The 24368-nt window shown below is 38.7% G+C and overlaps 1 protein-coding gene across 2 annotated transcripts in view; it reads left to right on the forward strand.

The window, feature by feature from the left end:
- Positions 1 to 20068, forward strand: part of mylka (myosin, light chain kinase a) — a 272709-nt gene extending 252641 nt beyond the window's left edge. For both annotated transcript variants that reach the window (XM_039757417.1, XM_039757418.1), the window contains 5 exons: positions 5991 to 6143; positions 8501 to 8624; positions 8877 to 9000; positions 10024 to 10155; positions 18794 to 20068. In XM_039757417.1, coding sequence (XP_039613351.1) covers positions 5991 to 6143; positions 8501 to 8624; positions 8877 to 9000; positions 10024 to 10155; positions 18794 to 19026 — 766 coding nt within the window. In that variant the 3' untranslated portion in view covers positions 19027 to 20068. The remainder of the gene's footprint in view (positions 1 to 5990; positions 6144 to 8500; positions 8625 to 8876; positions 9001 to 10023; positions 10156 to 18793) is intronic.
- Positions 20069 to 24368: the final 4300 nt, after the last annotated feature.

The raw sequence follows: 24368 nt of genomic DNA on the forward strand, positions 1-24368 counted from the left end.
GCTTGCTGACTGCAGTTGCTGATCTTGTCGCCAGTCCATGCCAACTTATATGAAGAAAATCACTAGACAAATTGAGCAATTGTGTGCCAACTTTCCAGCAGAGTCATGCTCACTGCTTTTTATGACAGTCAGAAAATCTCCTATTTCCCGATGAAGCCAATGTTATACAAAGGATAAATGGGTACAGAGAGAGGGAGTTCAGCTGCAATCTTTTTTTCCCTCCCCCCCCCCTCCATCTGTCATGGTATATTAAACATTAGACTGATGAGCCTCTCTTCTGTTTGTGATGTACAAAACAACTGTGTTTCTTATTCCTTGTCGCTGCATTATATGCACCGTACATTCAGCTGAACATCCATTAGTTGACGTCCCTTATGCACACAGGGCACACCCCTACTACAAAAGAAAAAATAAATTTGAGCGAATCATGAGATGCTGGGTATGTCACATTATGTGACTGGCCTTCACAGGAGCATGACACTAACTGCCCGAGCTCACTAAAATGATGTAAATAAAGGCTGCTTCTTCTTCTTCTTTCGGTTGCTCCCGTTAGGGGTTGCCACAGCGGATCATCTTCTTCCATATCTTTCTGTCCTCTGTATCTTGTTCTGTTACACCCACCATCTGTATGTCCTCTCTCACCACATCCATAAATCTTCTCTTAGGTCTTCCTCTTTTCGTCTTCCCTGTCAGCTCTATCCTTATCATCTTTCTCCCAATATACCCAGCATCTCTCCTCTGCACATGCAATCTCACCTCTCTGACTTTGTCTCCCAACCGTCCAACTTGAGCTGACCCTCTAATGTACTCATTTCTAATCCTATCCATCCTTGTCACACTCAGTGTAAATCTTAACATCTTTAACTCTGCCACTTCCAGCTCTGTTTCCTGCTTTCTGGTCAGTGCCACCGTCTCCAGCCCATATAACATAGCTGGTCTCACTACCATCTTATAGACCTTCTCTTTCACTCTTGCTGACAACCGTCTGTCATAAGTACAAGGCTACAAGTGAAAATCTCTGTAAAAGTTGCAAATATGACATATCGTGAAGACAGCAGTTTCAATGTAAGGTACCTATACTCGGTAATTACTGTATGCCGTCAGTGGTAATAATGCCCCTATTAACCATAACAGTGACAACTTACTTGTAAATCTCTTTTTCATTACAGACAAGTACCAATGCATTTACAGAATTTGTTTTAGTTTATTTTCAAAATCCAAATGAAAATCATATGATTGGTACCAGGCTGTAGGTTCTACAAATAAACAGGAAATATTCAGCATTTTTTTTAAACTACTTGTGTAGTTTTGACAGTAAAAGTTACTCCCTGGGTATGCAGAAATGTTTTTTTTTTTCCTTTTGAAATGGACCCTGCTCAATCTCAGTCTTTCTCATAAAATTATGCAACATCAATTCAACCAGATGGACAGTTGGTCTACTTAATTTATGAGAGTTTCCGTGTGGGAAGAAATCTGCTTGGGCTTGTTGCTATTTTTGCTATATATATATTTTTTTTAATGTTTCTATGGATTTTAGGGAGAGCTTTTAAGGGAAAAAGCAAGCAATTAGCACAAAGTTAAGTAGTGAATCACATTCCTTGAGGATGCAAATGGCAATTAAAGAGGAAGTGCATTCAAGACAAAATCCAAGAAGAATTACTTCAGACTAAGGATTGTGTGACATCAAAACAAACTACCAAATCGTGTACAGTTAGTTGTTAATGTTGGCAGGGCAAGAGCTTTTAAAACACATCTGGATGAGATATCGGGCACCTTTCTTATTAACTAAGCAAATGAGTCTGATGGATGGTGTGGTCTCCCCTATCATTTCAAATAGCTTTAGTCCCGCAGCGTCTTAAGTATTAATTTTTTATGTGAAACGTTCAGGTTTCCTTAAAGGAACACTACTATGTTGAAACAGAACCAGCTACTTAATATTAAGTGTAAGAAACTCTATTTCTACTATTTCCTCACAAGTATGTTGAATCAAGTAACCATGTTGATAGTCCGATAACAACACATGTACAGGCTGAGGTTGCTGTCATGGTGAGCTTTATAAATAAACAGACATCCACTTGCATGGCACATTTTTCAATAAGTCTTCACTCTTCTGTCCTGTCAGTAGTTATTTGATGCATTGCAGACAAGGCCGCAAGATAAACTGTATACGAAAGCCCATCACTTGCTGTGTTCAGATTGCTATGTCGAGTTAAAGTAACCTCCTCGTAGACATACACTCTGCTCTTTGCATCAGCAGTTGACATAGAAAGGCGAGTTAATTGTAGTCACCAGTTTCATACTGCATAGTTACAATTGAGGCTGTAAAATAGGTTGACAGAAGTCTGTATTGTACAGCACCCTAATTGTGCAGTACCGTTAGTGTTTGTATCACAGCTGTCCCAGAAACATTACCACATGCAAGGATACTGAGTAGGCAGAGCTTCAGCTTCCAGCTTTCTATAACCAAGGGAATACCATGGCAAGCAGTGGCACACCTTGAACTTTGACTTTCTGAGTTATTGCCCTTGCTTGCTCGCTTAGTGGAGTGTCTTGACTTAGGGAGAGCAGTTACAGGTGCACAGTTCCTTGCAATCGATGATCTTACCAGGAATCAATAAGTTAAAAGCCAGCAATCAACCATGTTCAATACAAGCTGCTTTCCTCACTATGACAAAGGATACCAGCTGTCCTGCCTGTTTTATTAACATTACTTGCTGCAGGTCTAGTTCACTCTTTTGCCAGAGAATCCTCATCACAGCACACAAAATCTGTAATGGCAATAGCCATGCAGCACAGCAAACTGTGGAACTGTGAAGAGAACGTGGTGGTCACCAAATCACTTCACATGTCATAGCCTATCAGTGAATGGAAAGGAGGTGTGTGTCATTTGCATTTTACTTGCTGTTTGGATGGTGCTCTATGAAATTAGTGTAAAAAAAACAAAACAAAACAAAGAAGGCACACCTCAGTGTAATGAGGGGATGTGTTAACACCATGTCCAAAAAAAAAATTGCGGGACATTCATAAGCCATATGCTGGTGAGTCAAAATCACTAGAGGATACTGTATACTATGGGAGGAAATGACCTGCTTTACCCATAAAGTCTCATCTATGGTAAAGTATAGCAGTGTGAGATATCCATCTTTATCCTGAGCAGGGTCGTGGGGATGATGGAGCCTATTCCAGGGTACATCTTTCACCATCTTACAATGCGGTGATTGCAGCCATTCCCCAACTCTCTGTGAATGGTACTCATGGCCATTGATCTATGGACAATTTGCATATCATTGATCACACGGCCCATTGTTAGTTAATGGTGCTAGTTTGTTCATTAGGCCAAGGTACTGTTTACAAGGTCGGTGAAACCTGCAGTTGACTGAGACTGAGGAAGTCACTTCGATGAGTGATGTAACATATTGGAAAAAAACTATGTCCAGATGAACAGAATCAACTTTCTAGAAGTAGTGTTGTCCTCATGGCTTCTGGTCATTCATCTCTCACCTAGGCTTGATGCCTGTGGCATCTGATGAACAATTCTTCAATCACTCATTTGTGTGGTCTTGGTTGTTGTTTACTTGTTTGTCGTCCACTCATCTTAATAACTGGCAAACCAAACTTGCTATCATAGATGGTTGCTTCTAATGAACTATGTACCTTGTTCCACTTTGCTTGGTTTCAAATATAAAGTAGTGTATGTGTCCCCTGAACATTCTAAGTCACCTGTTGTAGTTGATTATATGCCATAGACAATAACAATGAATGGAAAGTGCAGTAGAAAAAAAAAAAAATAACACAAGAAAATTAGGAAATAAAAACGGAAGGGCTAGTGATACCACCTAATAAGTTCTGGGACTTGGTCCATTTATAAGACTGCTTGACCCTATTGATCTTCATGGCATTTACACTTTTTTCTAGTCAAATTGTTTTTGGCAGACATCAAGAAAGCTGTATACCGGCACTTAAAGCGTGTGACAAAGAAAGCAATTTACTGTATGATAATAATGACAGTTCTTCAGGAGCTGACAGTGACAGCATGATATGTGTGTGTGTATATATATATATATATATATATATATATATATATATATATATATATATATATATATATATATATATATATTTTTTTTTTATATATATATACACACACACACACGATGTAGGAAAACTAAACTGAATTTCCATGAAAAATCAGAAATAATATAGGAATAAAAAGTAATATAAAAAGGCAAAACTATAATAACCTTGGTACCTACTAGTCTATTAGCTTATCAAAATCAGTAGGATATGGGATGGGAGTTTCCATGTTACAGTACTTCTGTGTAAAATGACATGACACCTCAGTGTGCCTTACCTGACTGTCACCGGCAGTCCAGGGATATGCTGATAAAGTGATTGGCCATATTCAGAGCAAATTAAAAGGTGAATTAACTCGCTTATTTATATGTAAGGATCATTCATGCCATGCAGAGAGAAAAATACCATGCTATAAGCAAAGTAAAGCTATACATTTACATGAGATTTTGTTTGTTTTTCTCCTCCATTATCAACTGTCCATATGTCAATAATATTAAAAGACATGGTGTTAGGAACCTTTAAGTACTAATCAAATTCATTTTTTTTACTGTGTGTTTAACCTGATCTGCATTTAATTTGTTTATGTATGTGGAAAACCTATAGTTTATAATTACCTTTAAAAATGTTACTCCATTCTGAGCCGGTACTCTGTGAAGAGCGCTATATAAATATTCAATGACTTAATAAAGCAATACTAGAACAGTGCAGTACTTTTGATTTACTCTACAACAAACTTTCCAAATGTAGATGCATCAAATTCATACAAAATATGTTGGCCAGCTTTTTATTTTTATTCCTGTTGGTCAGCAGTCTAGGATGTACAGTTTTCTGCTGCAATTGCTTTACAGCTTGTTGTGCTTATTGAAAGTAATCCTTATGTGCGTTTTGAGTGATAAACTTTTGCAAAAGGAACTGATTACAGTCACATACTAAACCATCCCACCTATCACCGATGTCTTTCCCCAGATACAGCTGTCCCTATTTGTATCATTAGTCATGCATCTGTGTGTGTGTATCAGTTATCATAAGGATGCTTTGAGATCAACTGCTGAAATGATCATACTATCAGAAAATCCATCCTATATTTATGGTTACGTTTGTTCGAGTTGGAATTATTTTAAAATGCAATCAGTAGCCAGCACAGATTATCACTTCTATTCCCTGGTTGGTGATTAAAAAGAAGAAATTATATAACTGGATGAATCTGAAATGCTCACTTATAAATAAAGCTTTTGATGTGAATGTAAAATGAGAGTAAGTTAAAATGAGTTTTTTTTTCCCCCTTCCTTGACAATTATTAACATGCCACTGTAGTTGGACTTTTGGTACTACCTAGTTTAAACCCAAGAGAGGAGCTATTTTAAACTCCATTTGTGCAACAAACATTTGTTGAGGCTTCCCTAGATGTGTAAAGTGCTGAAGACAATGACAGAGTAGAACAGCTGGCTTGAACTATTATGAGTCCTAAGGCCTCGTACATAATCTTATTTACATAAAGAAATAAAACTGGCCTTCATTTTTATAAAACTACAGTTGAAATGTACAAGTCGGCAATATAATTATTTCATATGGTGCATTTCCATAATTTATATAGTCCTTGGGTTCTCTGCAGCTGTTTGTTAACCCCTCAGCAGTTGATATGTTTGCTCAGTCACCATGAGACCTTAACCCGTTTGCTACTCTTCAGAAAACTTCACTCTGTCTGCCATTCATTCTAGCCATGTCTGTGCTGCACTTCCATTAACCTCATTCTACACATATTGCTACTAACTTACTAACACCTTTTGAGCTCTTTAGTGCAAAATACTGCACATTATTTATATGTGCATTTTTTAAATCCTGTGTACCCATATATTTTTTGAGACACATAATAATCTACTAATTATTATGAAATGATTTTCCTTTTTTTTGTGCAGTGTAAGTGGACTGTCTCCTTTTATGGGTGACAATGATAATGAAACCTTAGCCAATGTTACCTCAGCAACTTGGGATTTTGATGATGAAGCTTTTGATGAAATCTCAGATGATGCCAAGAACTTTATTAGCAGCTTATTAAAAAAAGATATGAAGTAAGTGTAAACAATGTCACTCAACTGTTACTAGCTGTCTGCAAATGAAAATGAAATGTTACATTTACTGTATGCTTAGAAATTTAGTGTTTATAATTACGAAAGTATATCCTTGTACTTGCATTGGGGCGTTTCTAAGATTTTATGTTACATGTGTGTTGATAAATATATATAACATAATGGAGCATGGGGTGGGGGGGTAATCCCCTTTGCAGCTTCAAATGCAATAATAAATGTGTATAAAATCAAGGAGCAGGGGCAGAATGAGGACTTGTCACCTTGGAGTTTCAAACTCGTTGATATGTGTTTATAACATTGAAGAGCTGGGTTTGGGATTTGGAATATGTAGATGTGCATTATTTTCAGTGTAGGGGGAGGATAAGAATCAAACGTAAATCGGGGGCTTAAGCATCTGAAACCCCCTTCTCGTGACGTCACTCACTTACCTACCATGTACTTATCTTACCACATACAGGTCATCTGTCCACTGCTGATGACACGGTGGTGAGGCATTTAAAGACTGTTATCTTTGAGACACTGTACCTCAACACTTCTTTAACTTTTAAGATGTTAAGGCATTAACCTTTGACCTATAAAATGTATGCATTTGTGTTCATTTAAAAATAGTTGTCTCTCTGATCTTACTAGAGATTTTATCAGGCAAATAAACAAAGAGTTCAAATGTAAATCTGACCTAAAAAAAGAAACTTATTTGAATGTGTATTTACATCATATTTGTTCATATGCCTGACCCACCTATGGCCAAAGGTTAACAAAAAAATGTAGGTAACCAAAAAAAAAAAAAAGTCATCTTCAGAGTTGTACAAAAGCCTTTTTCAGGGATCAGGTATTAGGTTAACAATGTGCAGCTTTTCTGCCGCAGTACAAATTTAAGTAAATTAAATAATTTCTACGGGTGTCCCAAAGTGTCTTTCCTTTAGTGAAATTGCAAAGAACCCTCTGTGTCAGTGAGTAGAGTTTCTTACACCAGCAAAAGGAACTTGGAAACTTTGACAGGAACAGATCTGGCAAACCTAAAGCCACAAGAAAATTTGAAAGTCAAGTTTACAAGAGTCAACCCCTGCGCGATGGACATCTCACAGGACAGTGGTTGAAGTAAACAAGTCTTACATTCAAGCTGCAGCTTTGACAAGTCGAGTGGTCATTGCAAAATAAGAGAAAGAGGCTTGCCTGGGACAGGAACCACCACCAGTCTCAATGTACTCTAAAATGAAAGCCTACTTTAGAACAAAAAATGTTGGAGATGCAGATACTGGACAGCTGTTCATATCTACTATAAAAGCTGATGTATGAAACTTGACTCACTGTCACCTTGGCTTTCTTAGCAATTTCTCTAAAGGAAAGACATCCACTGTAAAAAAACTATAATGGTCTGTCGTTCTTTGCTAATTTTCTTGATGTTATGATAGCAATAATTCAGCACAGTGTTGTCCAAATCATGCTTCTGAGGGTGAGGCAGCACAGTTATTTCCTGCACTGCTTTTGTACAGAAGAGGGATTGTAAGTAATCAACAAAAGTCGGGATACCTGTAGGAATTGTTTGAATCAACTTCCAAGACTTAATTAACTTTTGTTGCGGCTGTAAGTTGTTAACCCATTACTTGTTCTTTGAAAAAGGCCTTTTTATATAACTCTGAAAATCACATTTTTGCCAATCTTAACATAGTTTTTTAACCTCTGGCAGTACACTGCATACCGTTATACCATTTCAGGTGATCTACTGGACTTGAACTGCTTACATTTCAATAAAAACTGCAAAAATGGGGATGTTGTAAAATCTTTGACCAGTAGTAAATGGAAGTGAACCTTGTGATGGATTTGTGTTCTGACAAGGGCCGAGTGCTGCCAGGATAGTCTGGGCCTAGACGTGGGCCTAAAGCTGTTCAGATAATGGAGGTATTGATCTTTGGAGGGCTCAGAGATCTTATCGGTAATTTGAAACATGAGTCACAGATAAGGTCGTGTGTGATGAAGTATATGCGTACATTTTAGTTTATTAATGCATATATGTAATTAAAATCTTTAATTGTCCAGAATTAGATTCTACTTTGCCAGGTAAGGTTATGGATTCACATATCCTAAAATAATATTAAATGTTTTGGAAAATGGATGGATTAAAATGTATATTTAAAACTAAAAACAAAAAGATGACTTTATTGTTATTTGTCTATTTTACATCATTATGGCAGGGATATATATATCTTGATAAGGCATAATAAAAGCATGGCATGTGAATAACTAAAATATTATTTTCTAGCATTTGAATTGCAGATTTTTTTCCCACTGCCCTATGATTTATATTGCCGCTTCAGTGCAACATTTTTGTTTCAAACTAGGCGTCGTTTAACATGCAGCCAATGCCTTCAGCATCCATGGCTACAAAAAGACACAAAAAACATGGAAGTTAAGCAACTATCAAAGGAAAGAATGAAGAAATACCTCCTTCGTAGGAAGTGGCAGGTAATCACAACTTTACCTACCAGAAAGTCTTGTTTTTAGTCAAAATGAGGAATATCGGGCTGTAACTTTCAATTGTTGTAGTTCTTTAGTTTCACTTAGTTTAAGTACATTGCATTATTTCTGATGCTCATCTAAAAATGCTATACTATATTGTGGTTTAAAATTGAATTGTCAAAATCGGTGCCATTTTTAATCTAAACACTGTAATGGAAATCGAACACAAGTTAACAGTTTCAGCATTTTCTTTCTCAGAAAACAGGGCATGCTGTAAGGGCAATTGGAAGGCTGTCATCCATGGCAATGATTTCGGGGCTCAGTGCAAAGAAGGGGAACTCGCCGACAAGTCCGACTGTCTCAGAAAAGCATGAAATGGCAGGTCAGAAGTCTCCTGGTTTTTATCTTAATCTTGAGGTTGTTTAAACCTGCACAGCAACACAACAACAACATGCAGTTAATGAATTGAAATACAAACTGTAAGATACAAACAGAAAGCAGGGAAAGGCTGGGAATTCAAATTAACCTACCATTCACTTCACCAGCTAGCTTTGATTTTCTTTCCAAATGTGATGAATGGGTTCCTTTTGTTGTTAAATCTATGAGCTTGACTGTCCTCCTGCATCTCACTATAAATGTTTGGTTTAATAGTTTAGTGTTATTTTATTATTTACTCAATGAAGAGTTCTCCACAAGAAATAAATTGAACTCCTGTTCCATAGTACAATAATTTAAAATATGGACATACTGTAGATTAGTTTAAAGGGGAAAGGATTTTAGGCTTATTTTTAAAGATCCTTTCAGTGGACTGCAATTTGCCAAATTTATAAGCAAAGATTTCATTTAAATTTTCTATTAATTATTTTTGATAATGCAGTCTGGAAAAGAGTCAAGTCAGAGTGACATCAGCAGGCCTTTGCCCGAACACATTTAATTTAGAGTTGTGTGTCTTGGAAATAGTTCTTTAGTGGATTTGATTCTTAAAAAAAAAAATCCAAGTCCTAGTTCATGGTCACTGTGATTGCACAGTTAAACGTACATTTTTGTCTTACCAGATTTATTCCTGCATTTACATTACGGTGCAGGCAGTTGGTGCTCAGCGCACTCCCAGTTGTTTGACGGGTCATTGCGTATCCATTTATCTCTTCATGTTCATAGCCACTTAATCCACTTCTGAGTTGTGGAGGCACAAGCACAGTAACGACACCTTCACAGTAGGTCAGAAGATAATAAAGAGACATAAATGTTTATTCTTTGTTATTGTACACGTTATACTGCTCTGATTTGTTTACTAATAATAAAGAGTTCATTAGTTCTCTACATGGCCTGGGTGAAACTTTCTAGCAGCTTACAAGTTAATTTTAGTTTTGTCTCTCCAGGTTTATTTTATTTATTTCATTTCCAGATGATGCAACGAAGCATCTCCTTGAGGCCCTGGATGAAGAGAGCGCACATGTAAAGCCGTACTTTACCAAAGTCATAAAAGATGTGGAGGTCATTGAAGGCAGTGCCGCCAGGTTTGACTGCAAGATCGAAGGTGTGTGTAAAATTTTTGTAAAGTTCTTTTAGATTAAAGGGGCTTCATTTTAGACTTTCTGTTGTTCAGTGACTTCTTTTGATGGAAGTTTAGACTGTTCAATTCAGTATTTTTAGGTCAGAGTTAACCATGAATCCAGTTCTTTTTGTAACTGTCTCTTCATTTAGGTGGAAATGCTTTTGTACAACTAGAAGAATTATTGTTTCTAAAAATAAAAATTCCACTAATTTATCAGGGAAAAGTAACCCAAGATCATTTCTCTTTGTACATTCCATTGAAATAAAATCACAGAAACTAAGAAGCTGTTTGACAGCATGAAAGGTAGTTTTGCCTTTAAAACCTGAAGCTTTTAAAGTTCAAATCCCTTGGCTCTTCTTTTTTTCATGCTCTTAGACAAAAATATGTTTGAATATTTATGTAAGCTCATTTTAGATCGTATTATATAAAATATGCTTGCTTAAAAAGTCTAAATTGATGAAACCTCCTCGTTTGTTTTGCCAGTTTCTTTTTTTTGGAGTCAGGAACATTAGTATTCGATTTGCACCTCAAGGCCGCATTTTAAAGTCCAAAAACAGGCGCAGTATTTTTTTTTTAATTTAAAAAAAAAAAAAATGCTTTCATTTAGAAGGCAAATTGTTGGTCGCAAGTTAATGTGTGCTTTGCTTGTGAAAAAATGTACTTTGGCTTGAAAAATACCAAACTTACCCATTATCAATAATACTGCAATTGCTGCTTTCTTTCCTCCCGACTGCTCTTAACAAACTGCAAGTCCCCACGTCCCTGGACTGTTTTCTAACCACTGAGATACTGTAAGCTCTTAGAGCTGATTTTTGAATTTTCTGCACCATCTCTCTCTATTTACATTTTGGTAAACTATTTCCCAATTCCAAGTGCACGTGTGTGACAACGGCTATGTTTTTTTTCTGTCGTTTCTTTCGTAATTCTTTACTGGTCACCTGAGAGTCTTTGACTTGATCTGTAGTGTTTCGTTTTGGGGTTGACTTATCTTAACTAATTTGAAGCATACCTTTAAATTTAAATCAGCCTTATACATGCCTAGAACTTCATGCTAATGTTTATGCCTAGAAGACTCTATCACTTCTGCTTAAAGGTTGCCCTAATACTGAATTGAAAAGTTTCAGTTTCTCTGTATTTTCTCTGCTAAAACACCAAAGAGCTTATTACTGTATCTCCAGATTTAGATTTTAGACATTTAGAGAGTTTATGTTCATATGTAGAGTAAAACACTACTGTGTGTGCTGCTATCCACCAATAACATAAATAACAAAAAATAATAAACAAAAAAAGACTACACTAGTATCATTGGGAGACAGGGCAATGGACAAAAAACATTCAAAAGCCTAATGGGTTTGGACAGAAACTCATCCAAAGTCTTGTTCTGGATTTTATATTCTGGTAACATCTGCCTGATGACAGAAGTGTGAATATACTGTGTTGTGGATGACTAATGTCCTTTATGATATTGCTGGCCCTCCTGATAACCCTGCAGTCATTGATGCTAGCTAGTCCTGAACAGCGCAGTCCCCAAACTGGACTCTAATAGCACTGGCCAGGATGCCCTTAATAGTACATCAGTGGAAATTGCCATGAATTCGTGCTGACATTGCAGATTTCCTTAACTTTCTCAGGAAGTACAGATACTGTGATGGGATTTCTGGGTGGTGGTGGTGTGAGACCTCAGTCATGTGCATTCTAAGGAATTTAAAGATGTTAACACTTTCACCAATGTGTAGTGATCAGTGCTGTTCACTCCTCCTCTGTAGGTCTACAGACATTTCTTTTGTCTTACTGACATTTACCGAGAGATTGTTGACCTGGCATTATGCCACCGGATCCACCACCTACCTCCTGTGGGCAGACTTGTACTCCCCATTAATTAGACTAATGGCCGAGGTATTGTCAGGAAATTTAACGATATTGGTATTTTCCTGATTAACGATATGGTCATAAGTAAAAAGAGTACAGAGCGTAGGACTTAGTGCCCAGCCCTGCAAATCCCCAGTGATTACCATTCATATACTAATGCTGTGTTCCATTTACCTCGGATGTTATAGATGGGAATGACGTCACACCAGAGGTGATTGTGTTTCAGTAAAATATTCGGAAAACCTTTGTTGTGCTTCCTCTGGAAAACACAGCAGTTTTATTAACAATGCAATTACACTGTGTTTTGTGTATCCAAACAACTTAGCAACATGTCCACAGATCAGACAGTACTGTGCGTACAAGTGTCCATTTGTATCTCATACAATCAGAAGTGCTAATAAACAATATAATAATACAGCTTTCACTAAACTTTGCTGTGTACGTCTCCATTTTGGGTTGACATCACAATGTGAAGTCAGACAAACTCAGTCTTGACAGACCAGCCCCAAATTTCTGAGTTGGAAATCCGACTTAAGGAGGCAATCCAGTTGAAAATCCTGATTAGGGACTCAGAAATTCGGACTTCCCACTTCAAATGGAGCACAGCATAACAGACTGAGGCCTGTTTGTTAGAAAATGCAGTATCTGTTCACAAAGGATGGAAGGCACACCAAGGATAAGGGTAAGGAGTGTGTCAGCTAGTCTAGGTGCTGTAATAACTGTGTTGAACACCAATAACCTTTGATCTCTGAATATTAAATCTAGACATGTTGTTCTCTCACTGGGGTTTTGACATACTGAGTTAAGAAACAATCATTGACTATTTTTATGTAACGTCTGTTCTTGTACTCCACAAGGTTGTGTGTGTCTGTAGAGGTTTTCCATTTTAGATGTGGCTAATTAAAGTCCTCTGTTACTGTAAATGTCACAGATTAGACCTACTGTTTTAATACTTTATTAAAGTTGTATACACATACTGTCATGGGTGTTCAGGGGTATGTTACTATTTTTGTTTCTGAACCCTCGTATTCTCATATATAGAGTAGCCCCCCGCAAAGTCGCAGTTCAGGGTTTGCGGACTGAGTCGTTTGCAGACTTTTTCTTACAACCTAACTATTAATTGTTAGCGGAAAGCGCAAGTATCCTCCGCAATTCTTTATGGCTTTTTCGTGGCAATACTGTGCTGTAGAGTGAACAGGAAGCAACCGCTGAGGGAAACGCGGTTTGGGATAGTGAAAGTAGCCAATCTGAGAGCATTATTCATTTCTCCTTGCTGCTGATTGACTGCTGCCATATGATGCGTCTCCAGGTGAGTGGGTTTACCACTGCGGTTTGGGATGGTGAAAGTAGCCAATCCGAGAGCATTATTCATTTCTCCTTGCTGATGATTGACTGCTGCTTTGTGATGTGTCTCCAGCTGAGTGTCCTCGTGTTTTCCATTTTGTTGTTGTTTTGTTATTTATAAACACACACAATGTCGTTGAATCACCCTCAGCCTAAGTGCCAGAAAAAGTTTAAAACACTCCAGGAGAAGATTGAACTACTGATTTGCTCCGGGAACTAAAACATTATGCCACAGTAGCGCGCCACTATGTCATTAATGAAAGCGCCGTATGCTACATTAAGAAGAACGAAGCAGTGATCTGGAGTACTGTATCTGTAAGTTCCTGTGATAGTGCCAAAAACGTAACGACCGTAAGGAATAAAAATATTGTCAGGATGGAATCTGCCTTGGCACTGTGGATCACCGACTGCAGGAAGAACATTCCCTTGGATGGTAACATCACCCGTGAGAAAGCACGGAAATTGTCCCAGCAGTTTGCTACAGGAGACAATGTAGCAACTTCCTATCACAATGTTCCTGAAACCTATAAAAAAAAGCCAACACAAGACCCCACCAGAAGAAGACTTGTACAAAGATACAACTCCTCCTGAATTGCCTGAAGAAGCGGCGCCACCCAAGGAGTTTTAAATCCTCTGTATCGTACTGCACAGCTACTTCATCATCATCATCAATATTATTCATCATTGGCAAGTACCCGTACATTTTACTGTATTTTAATTAAATGAAATTATGTATTTACTCTACTTATAACAAAGACAATTACAGCACATACCAAAGAAAACACGCTTGGATGAATTACAGTACGTATAGCGGTAACATCGATATTTTACATTCTAGCACCACAGGAGACCTAACAGTACTGAACAGTATACGGGTTTACCTTTACATTCTGTTTTTAGGTAATGTATTAGGGTAATTTTTTGGGTAATGTATTAAGCTGAGTTTGCAACGAAATGAAAGTGCATTGGGGCCATACTGTATTTAGGGTTGAAACTATAAAAATAGGCATTTTTTTAACCACATCCAAAAGTCGCATTTTTTCACAATTCGTGGGTTCTCTAGGAACGTAACCCCCACAAATTTTGGGGGTTTACTGTATGTGGATTACCTCTCCTTTTGATGATGAATTGTGTATGTGTGAGTTGTGCATTTAGGAAGAAACTCCCAAACTGTGTATTGTGTAACTTTAGTAGACGTGCACACAAACAAAATGTCTTGCGTGCACTGGTGTTACATCATGTCAGACGATATTTTGACTTACTGAAAAGAGTCAATAAAATCAAAACTAAGCCTTTTGATTTGACTTGAATACATAAGACAATATGTCTGACTGACCTGTAATTCAGTAGCTGAAATGTATTTTATAAAACCAATAAAAATCATCATATTGAAAAACTAGTGCCTTTAAGCCAGGGATGTCGAACTCCGGTCCTGGAGGGCCACAGTGGCTGTAGGTTTTCATTCTAACCATCATCTTCATCAGTGACCAGTTTTGGCTGCTAATTAACTTCTTTTGCCTTAATTCTAATTAACTTGACCCCACCCCCTTAGTTGTTTCTTTTTCCTTAATTTGCAGCCAAACAATAAGGAGACACAAAACGGGCCAACACGTGACCAGCTCACTTGTGTCCATCTCACAATATCTAAAAATAAAGAAAGGCGAAGGTCTCAGTAAGGCTCATCTCTCTGCTCACCAAAACATTGCGAGGGTGACGGTAAAAAAACAGAATGACAGAATGAGAGCAGCAACAAGCCATGGAATTAAATAACGGGTTTAATTAACAGCAAGAATCAGCTTCTTATTAAGTGATTGGCTGGAGTTTGACCTTCCAATTTAGCTGGTCATCCGTTGGCTTGTTTCACATCTCATTTCTGTTTGGCTGCCGTTTAATGAAGAAAAGAATTCAGAGGACTTAAAAACAGGACTATTAAAATGAAGAAAAAGAGTTAATTAGCAGTGAAAAGGTTTAGAATGAAAACCTGCAGCCACTGTGGCCCACCAGGCCAGGAGCTGGACCACCCCTGCTTTAAGCTGTAAGCTGGGTTCATTGTGCATGTTACTCTTAGTAGAGGTTTGTGGGCCAGAAAACATTCAATAATGTATTTACACCAGCCATATTGAATTGCTGTCAGACTGTTGATCAAACCTTCATTTTCCTGTAGTTATGTTTTCTGATGTTACAAGAGTTACCGTATATGTACAATTTTAATGTATACATTAATGTTACCACTAGAAGATTATCGGTTTTTTATTCTTTCAACAAATGCCTTTCATAAGAGTGAAGGTTAGTACATTCATTGCTTTTTACTAGTTTATCACTTGACATTTTAAGGGAAACAAAACCTCCTCCTCGTTCAGTCTGGTGGAGCCTACTTGGACCTGTGGGCACGTCAGAAGGCCGATGGTGGTGGTGGTGTCATCACAGTAAATCTCAAGTCACAATTCTAAATTCTTCATTTACTTTTGTGTTCCATCACATTGCCAAAAAGTTTTAGGTTGTTCAGATATGACCAAGGGTGGGTCTAAATCAGTGGCGGGCAACCTTTATTTGCACTAAGGCCACTGACGACTGCTTTAACTCGAACAAGACCGCACCATTATGAAGTCATTAACAACATATATAGGCATGCTTTTATTAATTATTTATTATTAAACTTTATACTGACGTCAAAGTGTGTAAAAGTGTAAGAATAATCCATAACATGAATTAATTCTGTAATTTTCAATGAGCTTTTTTGAGTCTGTTTGTTGGTTGACAATTCATTAAAACTTGGCTAAAAAGTTGTTGTTCTTAAATGTAGCTGGGCTTCCAAATGGTCATCTGTCTGGACTGTGTGGTGTCGATTTTTAATGTACTTCATATGAGAGAACGTACATTCACAAATGTACGTGCTACCAAAGCATGTTAACGCCCGTCGAGCGTGTTCACGCAGGATGGGGTAGATGTGAGCATCACACCAAAATGAAATCAAATCCACGGAATTTTGGGATACCTTGTGTTGAGCATTTGGATCTTCACTAAGTTCCAACAATTCCATTTGGAACTTCTCTGGCACATTGTCAGGTTCCATCAGGTGCGGCTCTGAAACCTGCCGTAAGTCATTGTCATTGACACGGATATCGGAGAATCGAGCCTCAAATTCAGCGACTAGTGAACCGAGCACTTCACAGAACTCGTCACAATGTATTTTTACAGATGGGTTGTTACTGGCAAAATTACTCAGACACGGAAAGAATTTGGAGAGCTGCTGCTTTTGAAACTTGCCGTGAAACAATTTGAACTTGCGCTGAAAAATTTTTATACTCCACCAGAGGTCACAGACACTTTGATTTCTGCCTTGGAGTTGCTTATTCAGACTGTTGAGTTCACTCAAAAGATCGCTGAGAAAAGCCAGGTTCATGCAAAAGTTGATGTCATCGAGTTTACAAACCACTCCTTTGGATGCATAGAACTCTTTGATAGTGCCTTGCAATTCATAAATTCTATTTATAACAGATCCTCTTGACAACCAACGAGTGTTTGAGTAATATAAAATGTCCTCTTTCTCAGTTGAATCATCATTTTGGAGGAGTTCTCTAAACTGGCGATGATTGAGGGCTCAACACCAACGGCGTCTTCCAATGTGGTGTTCAAGGTTGCAGACTTGGCACATAGAGCTTGTTAGTGTATAATACAATGCAGTGACAATAATGTGGGAGATTCTGGATATTGAGAGTGAATTTGTTTTTTAAGTAGAGTCACAAAACCGCCCGTTGTTCGTACCATTGCAGGAGCTCCATCTGTACACACAGCAACAAGTCTCTTTAGATCCAATTTCTTCTCTACACAAGTGTTGTTAAATGCTGTGAGAATATCTTGTGCCTTTGTTGTTGATTTGAGACTGATTAGGGACAGCAACTCTTCATGGATGTCCAATGTTGGTGACATTGTTCTGATGAAAATAAGCAGTTGTGCCATATCTGTTGTATCGCAGGATTCATCCAACACTACAGAATACAAGGTATTGGACTCTTGACATATTTTATTCAGTTGATTTTTTAACTCAACTGCGATCTCACCTTGGCGCCTCACAATTGTCCTTCGTGATCGAGGTAAACCTTAAAATTTTTGAAGCTGAGATGGTTCGAGACACTGAACAACTTCAAGCATGCATGATTTGAATAGCTCTACATTAGTATATGGTTTTCCAGCAGCACCCAATTTGAAGGCGACTCGAAATGTTGCCTCAGCTTCCGGATTGTGAGAGGATGATTTGAATTTGGTGAACATGGATGTTTCTTTTGTATGGCTCTTTTGCAAGGAATCATACGCTTGCTTTCTGTCCTCATCTTTTAAATTGATATACTTCATGTGTGACTTACAACTCTCATAGTGCTGTTTTGCATTTGATCTCTTTAATGTTCTTATTTGCGTCTTGCATCTTAGACACATCATGGAGTTTCCTTGGTTTGACATGAAGAAATCCAACTCCCATTCACTATTGAACTGTCGATTTTCATCGTCTACATGTCTGGATTTCTTTGACGGCGGTAACTGCATTATATGGCCAGTAAAACACAACGATAATTATCAGATGAGGAATTGATGGATCTGACTACTTTCGTTGAAATTTAAGCATGCTGAACTTTAACCCTTTTCGGTGCCATTTGATTGGCCTCTTTAGTTACTTCAGGAAATAATTACAGCGGTACTCGTGAAAATGTACAGTGTGCGTGCACCTTGTCCGCAGTAACTATCTAGCTTGACTGCTATTGGCATAACTTGCATTCAGTTTGGCTGTATTTCGTTAGCTGTCATTGACCATTCCATCAGGTATGAACGCGGAGACCAAACAAATGTTCGTTTATGTTGTTTGTTTCGGTGGACATTTTCGGCTAATGTGAACAAGTCAAAAGGCCACAATCGCTTGTTTCACTGATACCTTCATGACGGCCACAAAAAAAGACCTCGAAGGCCGCACTTGCCCACCTCTGGCCTAAATAATTGTAATAAAAGAACAAACAAAAAAAGCCTGGTTAATTTAGTCAGACAAAAGGAGTCACTATGTATGTCATTGAGTTAAAATGCCATAAGAACCAGAGACATCTACTTTTGACAACACAAAATCAATTCTGACCGCTCTTGAGTGGTGCCCTTCAGCTAATCTGGACGTTGTGCTACCAAAGCGGTGGTCCGGTTTCATTGGCCTCCATTATATAAAAGATATGAAGACAGAGCTGTAGTCTGTGCAGTTACTCTTGCATGCATAAGTGATCACTTCTTACCTACTGATTCTTTACCCAGATCTGAAGGCTCACATGGATGATTTTTAGGGTGGCATTTTCGTAATTTGCAATTTTGCTAAATGTGACCTGCTATCTGTTGTTACGTTTTGAAGGTTCCATTTTTTATTTTATCTCCCCAGGCTATCCTGACCCTGAAGTAGTGTGGTTCAAAGATAACCAGCCAATCAAGGAAACACGTCACTTTCAGATTGACTATGATGAAGAAGGCAACTGCTCTTTGGTCATTTCTGATGTTTGTGTAGATGATGATGCCAAGTACACATGTAAGGCTGTGAACAGTCTCGGGGAGGTGACCTGCACTGCCGAGCTCATTGTGGAAACCATGGGGCAGGAGGAGGAAGAAGAGGAGTAGAAGGCTCAATGGCAGTTACTTGTTACTTTTACATTGGTGACATTTGTTTCTTACAACACATTTAATGACAGTTTTGGACACTTTTCTAAATATGTGCACTTTCTTCCATAAGTGGTAATAGCAAATATCAGTTGTTGATATCCATGTCCTTAAGCAGCATCACTAACATTCCAGTTCTATTTTAACTCTTAAAAGTAAATTAAAATTTTAAAGATGCATTTGTGTTTGGCAGAAATGAAATTGGCGATATAAAAGAGTGGGTTATGGCTTCATTTTGATTATTGTTAGTTATCAACATTCTGATGTTTGGGATTATCCTCAACTTCTGCTGATGGGTTTTTCTTTGCTTATTGAAGCCTCTTTTACAAATGACAAACGATGCATGTACTTTTTAAAGCCTTGCCTGCATATTCTCCTAACATGATACATTGTTATAAAATATGCAATGTTAAAGCCAGCCAAATAGTATTTTATGTACGTAGGCCATATTAAGTTTTTTATTTAATTATGAATATATAAGAAGTGTTGGATTTGTGCAGATTTATCAGTGTTGAAAATGCTAAAGATGTCTTTGCTAAATATTGCAGAATAAATGAGATATATATCATAATGCATTTGGATTGCACAGTAATTTGTGTATTTACATAAAGCTTAAAGATGAACTGTGGAAACAAAGTATTTTGTGTATATTGATAAAAAAAAGGTGACATGTATCAGGTGGATATTACCAGGACGTAGACTTGGTAGGCACTACGCTTCTCTCTTGGAGTGGTAAAGCTGTTAAAAGTTGATTTCCTATTATCTGGCACATAGCAGCTCTTTTCTGCGCACATACGCTCGCTCAATCGCTCGCACACATTTGTACTCTGTATACACGTCTGTACATATAAAGGGGGCGCTGATGTCAGATTTGAACGGGCATTTACAGGACCATGCTGCCGTACTTTGCAGTAACAAGAAAGGTACACTAGTTTAGTGTATTTTTGCACATAACATGAAATGACATTAAATGATTATACAATATTAAACTGGTGAACCTGTTTGTCTGGTTTTTGTGGTGTCATGTTTTTTCATATATATATATATTCCTGTAAACATTAAGTCTCTGCTAATGCCTAATTTAAGGGTCTGTTATATGCAACTATTAACAAAACTGTATGTTCTAAAATGGGTTATAAAGCTTTTTACCACAACTTTAAATGGAGAACAGTAACACATTTCAAGAGTGTGCTACCAAACTATAATTTATTATTCTTAATAGCATAGTTAATAAAATTTTAAGACTGTTATTAGCTAACTTATAATGGAAGCCTAAAATGTGATCATTTCTCATTTCCTATCTATGACATTTTGTTGTGCATCCTATGAGAGGTACTGAGGTCGGAATGTAAATTTTGCTGTTCATCAATGGCTGCTAATTCAACTGGACAGCCAGGTACTGACACTGAGACCACCAGACACACCGTACTGATGCACTGTTGGGGCTTCTGTCAGACAGCGGCTGTGACTTCTCATCCTCATCATCTTCAGATGGTCGTGAGGCTATTGACAGTTTAGACAGATTATCATTACACATTACTTAAGTTAAAGTAGTTTGAATGTGTGTAATTTAAATGTGTTCTCTTGGCAAGTACATGCCCTCATTTAGCAGTTCTCAGACACCGAAGGACAGCTCTGAATCACCGACCTCTTCCATGCTGAGCAAACCGTACCGTCTGTGTACACAAATTGTAGGCCGTCCAGACTGAAGAAATTGATCAGTGTGAGCATTAAATGGCCATTCTTGAGAACAAATCAGATGATACTGTTCACAACCGTTTTACTTGTAAAGGCAAACACTTGACTATAATTTGTCCAAGGTGTTTAGAGTGAGTGCGGCTCAATTCGACATAAAACTACCCCAGTGTCTTTGTAGATTGAGCTCATGCCTGTTTTGACACAACTACCTGGATACAAAGTGCCAGCCTGACTTTTAGTCAAGTAGTGAAACTCTGACGCGTGGCACTCAGGTGAGGTGAGTGGCTAGGCCAGCTTTAACCATATCATGTATTAGATGAATAGTTAGTTAGATAGAACTTTATTTATAAATGGAGCTTTTTACAGAAACTTTTAAAATATTTTTTTAATAATGGAGAGAGAAACAAAATATAATTGTAAATTTAATACTATGTTTATTAATGACAAATGTGTTCTGTCATTTTTTCAGTTAAGGAAGACGACTTTTCGAGGTAAGGTAGCTCGCTAATCAGAGCGCTGGAGAGCAGCAGCAGTAGAGTGGCATGTGCAAGTAAGAATATCACTTTACTCTGACCACATGACAAAAAGACCCTAAAAACTAGCTCTGTGTGTGTGTGTGTGTGCGTGTGTGTCTGTGTGTAAGAGTGTGTGTGTGTGTGAGAGTGTGTGTGTGTGTGTGAGGGAGTGTGTGTGTGTGAGAGTGTGTGTGTGTGTGTGAGAGAAAGTGTGTGTCATATCACCGCCCACTGACACTGTGAGTCTCTGGTAAAAGGAGGCTTTTCAGAATTATCTATCTATCTATCTATCTATCTGTCTGTCTGTTATATAATGCCTTTCATATCTATCTATCTATCTATCTAAAAATAGTACAAAGACATCTCCGAAGCTGAAACAGAGAATTACACTCTTTAGCTGTTTTTTTTTTAGCATTACCCAACTTTTCCTGTCTTTTGTTGCCTCTTCCCCACTTTTTTGAAATATTACATTCAACATGAGTGTATATTTTTCATAAAACAATAACATTTTTCTGATTCAACATTTGATTTCTAGTCCTTGGTCTATTTTCAGTTAAATATGGGTTTTAGATGACTTGTAAGTCACTGCATTCTGTGTTTATTTATATTTTTCAGTGTCCCAACTTTTTTGGAAGTGGGGTTGTAGATTGAACTGCGTTTGTGTGCACAGATGCCAGTGCCTGAGCTGTGACTTGCCTGGCTGCTCAAGCCCACATTTCCTTGTGCCTCCTGACTGGAGGTTTTCTGCTGGACGCCTGTCCTGTCCTGTCCTGTCCTGTCCTGTGCCAGCTGGGATCTCTCTCACACTGGGCACACTGGGGTTGGTTCCCTGACATAAGTTTGTGCCATAGTAGCAGCAGCAGTGTTGCCTTTTGTAAAGAGTAGAATGAAATTCTTACTGGCATGTCTGCCACCTCACAATGTGTCATTATTTTCTTGTGCCCTGGTGAACAGGCGTGCATTAAGGTGGCTGTGTGAATGAGATGGTGGAGTAGTTGCCACCGCATTCACGTGTACAGGGTAAAGTAGTGAAGATGCCCTGTGATAAGTTGGTTTCTAACTTACCACCTAGAGGGTCTCCCCTTGTCCTTAAATAAATTGGTTCAAAACAGGGATGGGTGAGCCATCATTTAAAGAAAAAAAAAAACCTGGAAAACAATTCCCGTTTGAACGAAGATGTTCTTGTAATCCATCTGTTTTCTAACTTCTTTTCTGCTTCATGAGCAGAAACATTTTGCAGTACAGTAAGGCCCCTGGTGGACTTTCAGATCTCCACTTGATTTGATATTTTGACAATCTGACAGGTGAATATCGTGGACATCGTGGCCTGTTCTCCCCAAAATCGTATTTGACTTCCCACTCTCTGGAAATAATTGACCACATGCAAGGCATTCTGGGACAGCCTGGTATCTTTGCAGTGATTTGCAGAGCGCTCCTGAAGGAACGCTGTTGTTTCATGACAGGTTGCTCGCCTCTAAATTTATGTAAAGTCTAAAGTGAGCAGCCCCAATGGCGTGTTGTGCTTCTGTTTGCTTTGCAGCTCATCAGCTCATTTTCATTTTGTGACATCAGGCAGCCTCTTCTGAACGTGAGCGACTTCTCTTTCCTCATCACAGCATAAGCAGGTGACGAGCCACATGGTGCCTGTAAAACACTCGCATTAAGCACCGCCATGTCTTCTTATCCTGCACCATACTGCTGCCACTGCGTCACTGATGGGTGCGTGCTGATTGATGTCCGACGTGTTTCACGTGCCCTTTGAATCCTAAGGGTGTTTAATTAATGACAGTAACAGAGTCATTATGGTTGGTGACGTGTCGTGGTGGTCCTCTTGTTGGACAATATTAAGGCAGATCACTTCAGGGCCTTAGTAAAGCAGAACAGCACAGCTCCATAAATGGAGAAAGCCTGATACCGGTGTAATGGGCCAGAAATCAGTGATTTGAAGAAAAAGCTAATTTCCTGGAGAACTGCTACAGGTTATTGTGATGGCTGTCTGCAGGATATTCATATTTACCTGTCGTGCTTTCAGTATTTAGACTGCTTTGATTGGCTTCTCATCCACATACAATGTGGTGACACACAACTGCTGGCTCCTTTGGGACACTGGTTTCTAATCAGGTTCTTCTTGAGAGCTGACAACGGTACGATTGTTGAAGTAAAGTAAGTCTGTTTACACGATTGTTCCGCAGAGGAAGTTGGCAGGTACCATTGTTTAACTGATGGTCATGTTGACCTCTGCAGACACTGAAGCGTTTCTATACCTCTGGGTCAAGCAGAATAAAAGAAAAGATCAAGAAAATATGGTGCAAGAGTCCGGACTGCTGCCTGCTTCTTTTATGTTTTTGACAGCACGTCGCTGTGGCTCAACCCTGTAGCAGCAGTGGCCTGTACCTGGCACATGTCCCCCTAGGCCTGAGGCTGGTAACGCCCACCCCTATGGGGCCACAAGTCAAGTTGTTTAACATCACAGCAGCAGCTGATGGCACCTTGAAGGCCATCAAATCTCAACACCACTTTAGAGACGCTGAGTGAGCAGGAGTGTAATGGCGGCTGGCGTACTGCACGTGAAGAGAGTGGGGCAATGAGGAGGATCAACACAAAGCCCAGAGGTTCACTTTAAATGTGCCAGCTGTTTTGGATTTGAAGTGCGATTATGTCGGCGTGCAGGTCCCGGCCAAGAGTTTAATCTCGGAGAGCCGCTTGTGGGCCTGTTCAATTGCAGCTGGTTATTCTGGGCGAGTGAAGCCACTGACGGGATATCCGCACTCGTGAGCCCCCCTGCTGCCCTTGCATACATAGCCTAGAGCCCACCTGTCCGCCATCCTCCCTGCACAGGGTGGTGTTACACTCTGCCTTTTGTGTCAAATTATTATTTGGTGTTACCCAAAGCAGTCCCTTTAAAACTGGCAGTGTGATTAAAAGCTGGCTGTCCCAACAAGTAACTTAACTAACTAAAATGAAGCCCAAAAACGTTACTTGAGTAATGGTGGCTTCTGCAGCTATAAAAGGCCTGAAACTAGGAAACTTGTTTGGAACCAAACCACCAGGACTAGGAGCACAGCGGAGGACCCTCAGTGTAATCAATCA

The sequence above is a fragment of the Polypterus senegalus genome, chromosome 6 (assembly GCF_016835505.1).
Source record: "Polypterus senegalus isolate Bchr_013 chromosome 6, ASM1683550v1, whole genome shotgun sequence".
Taxonomy (NCBI): Eukaryota; Metazoa; Chordata; class Cladistia; order Polypteriformes; family Polypteridae; genus Polypterus; species Polypterus senegalus.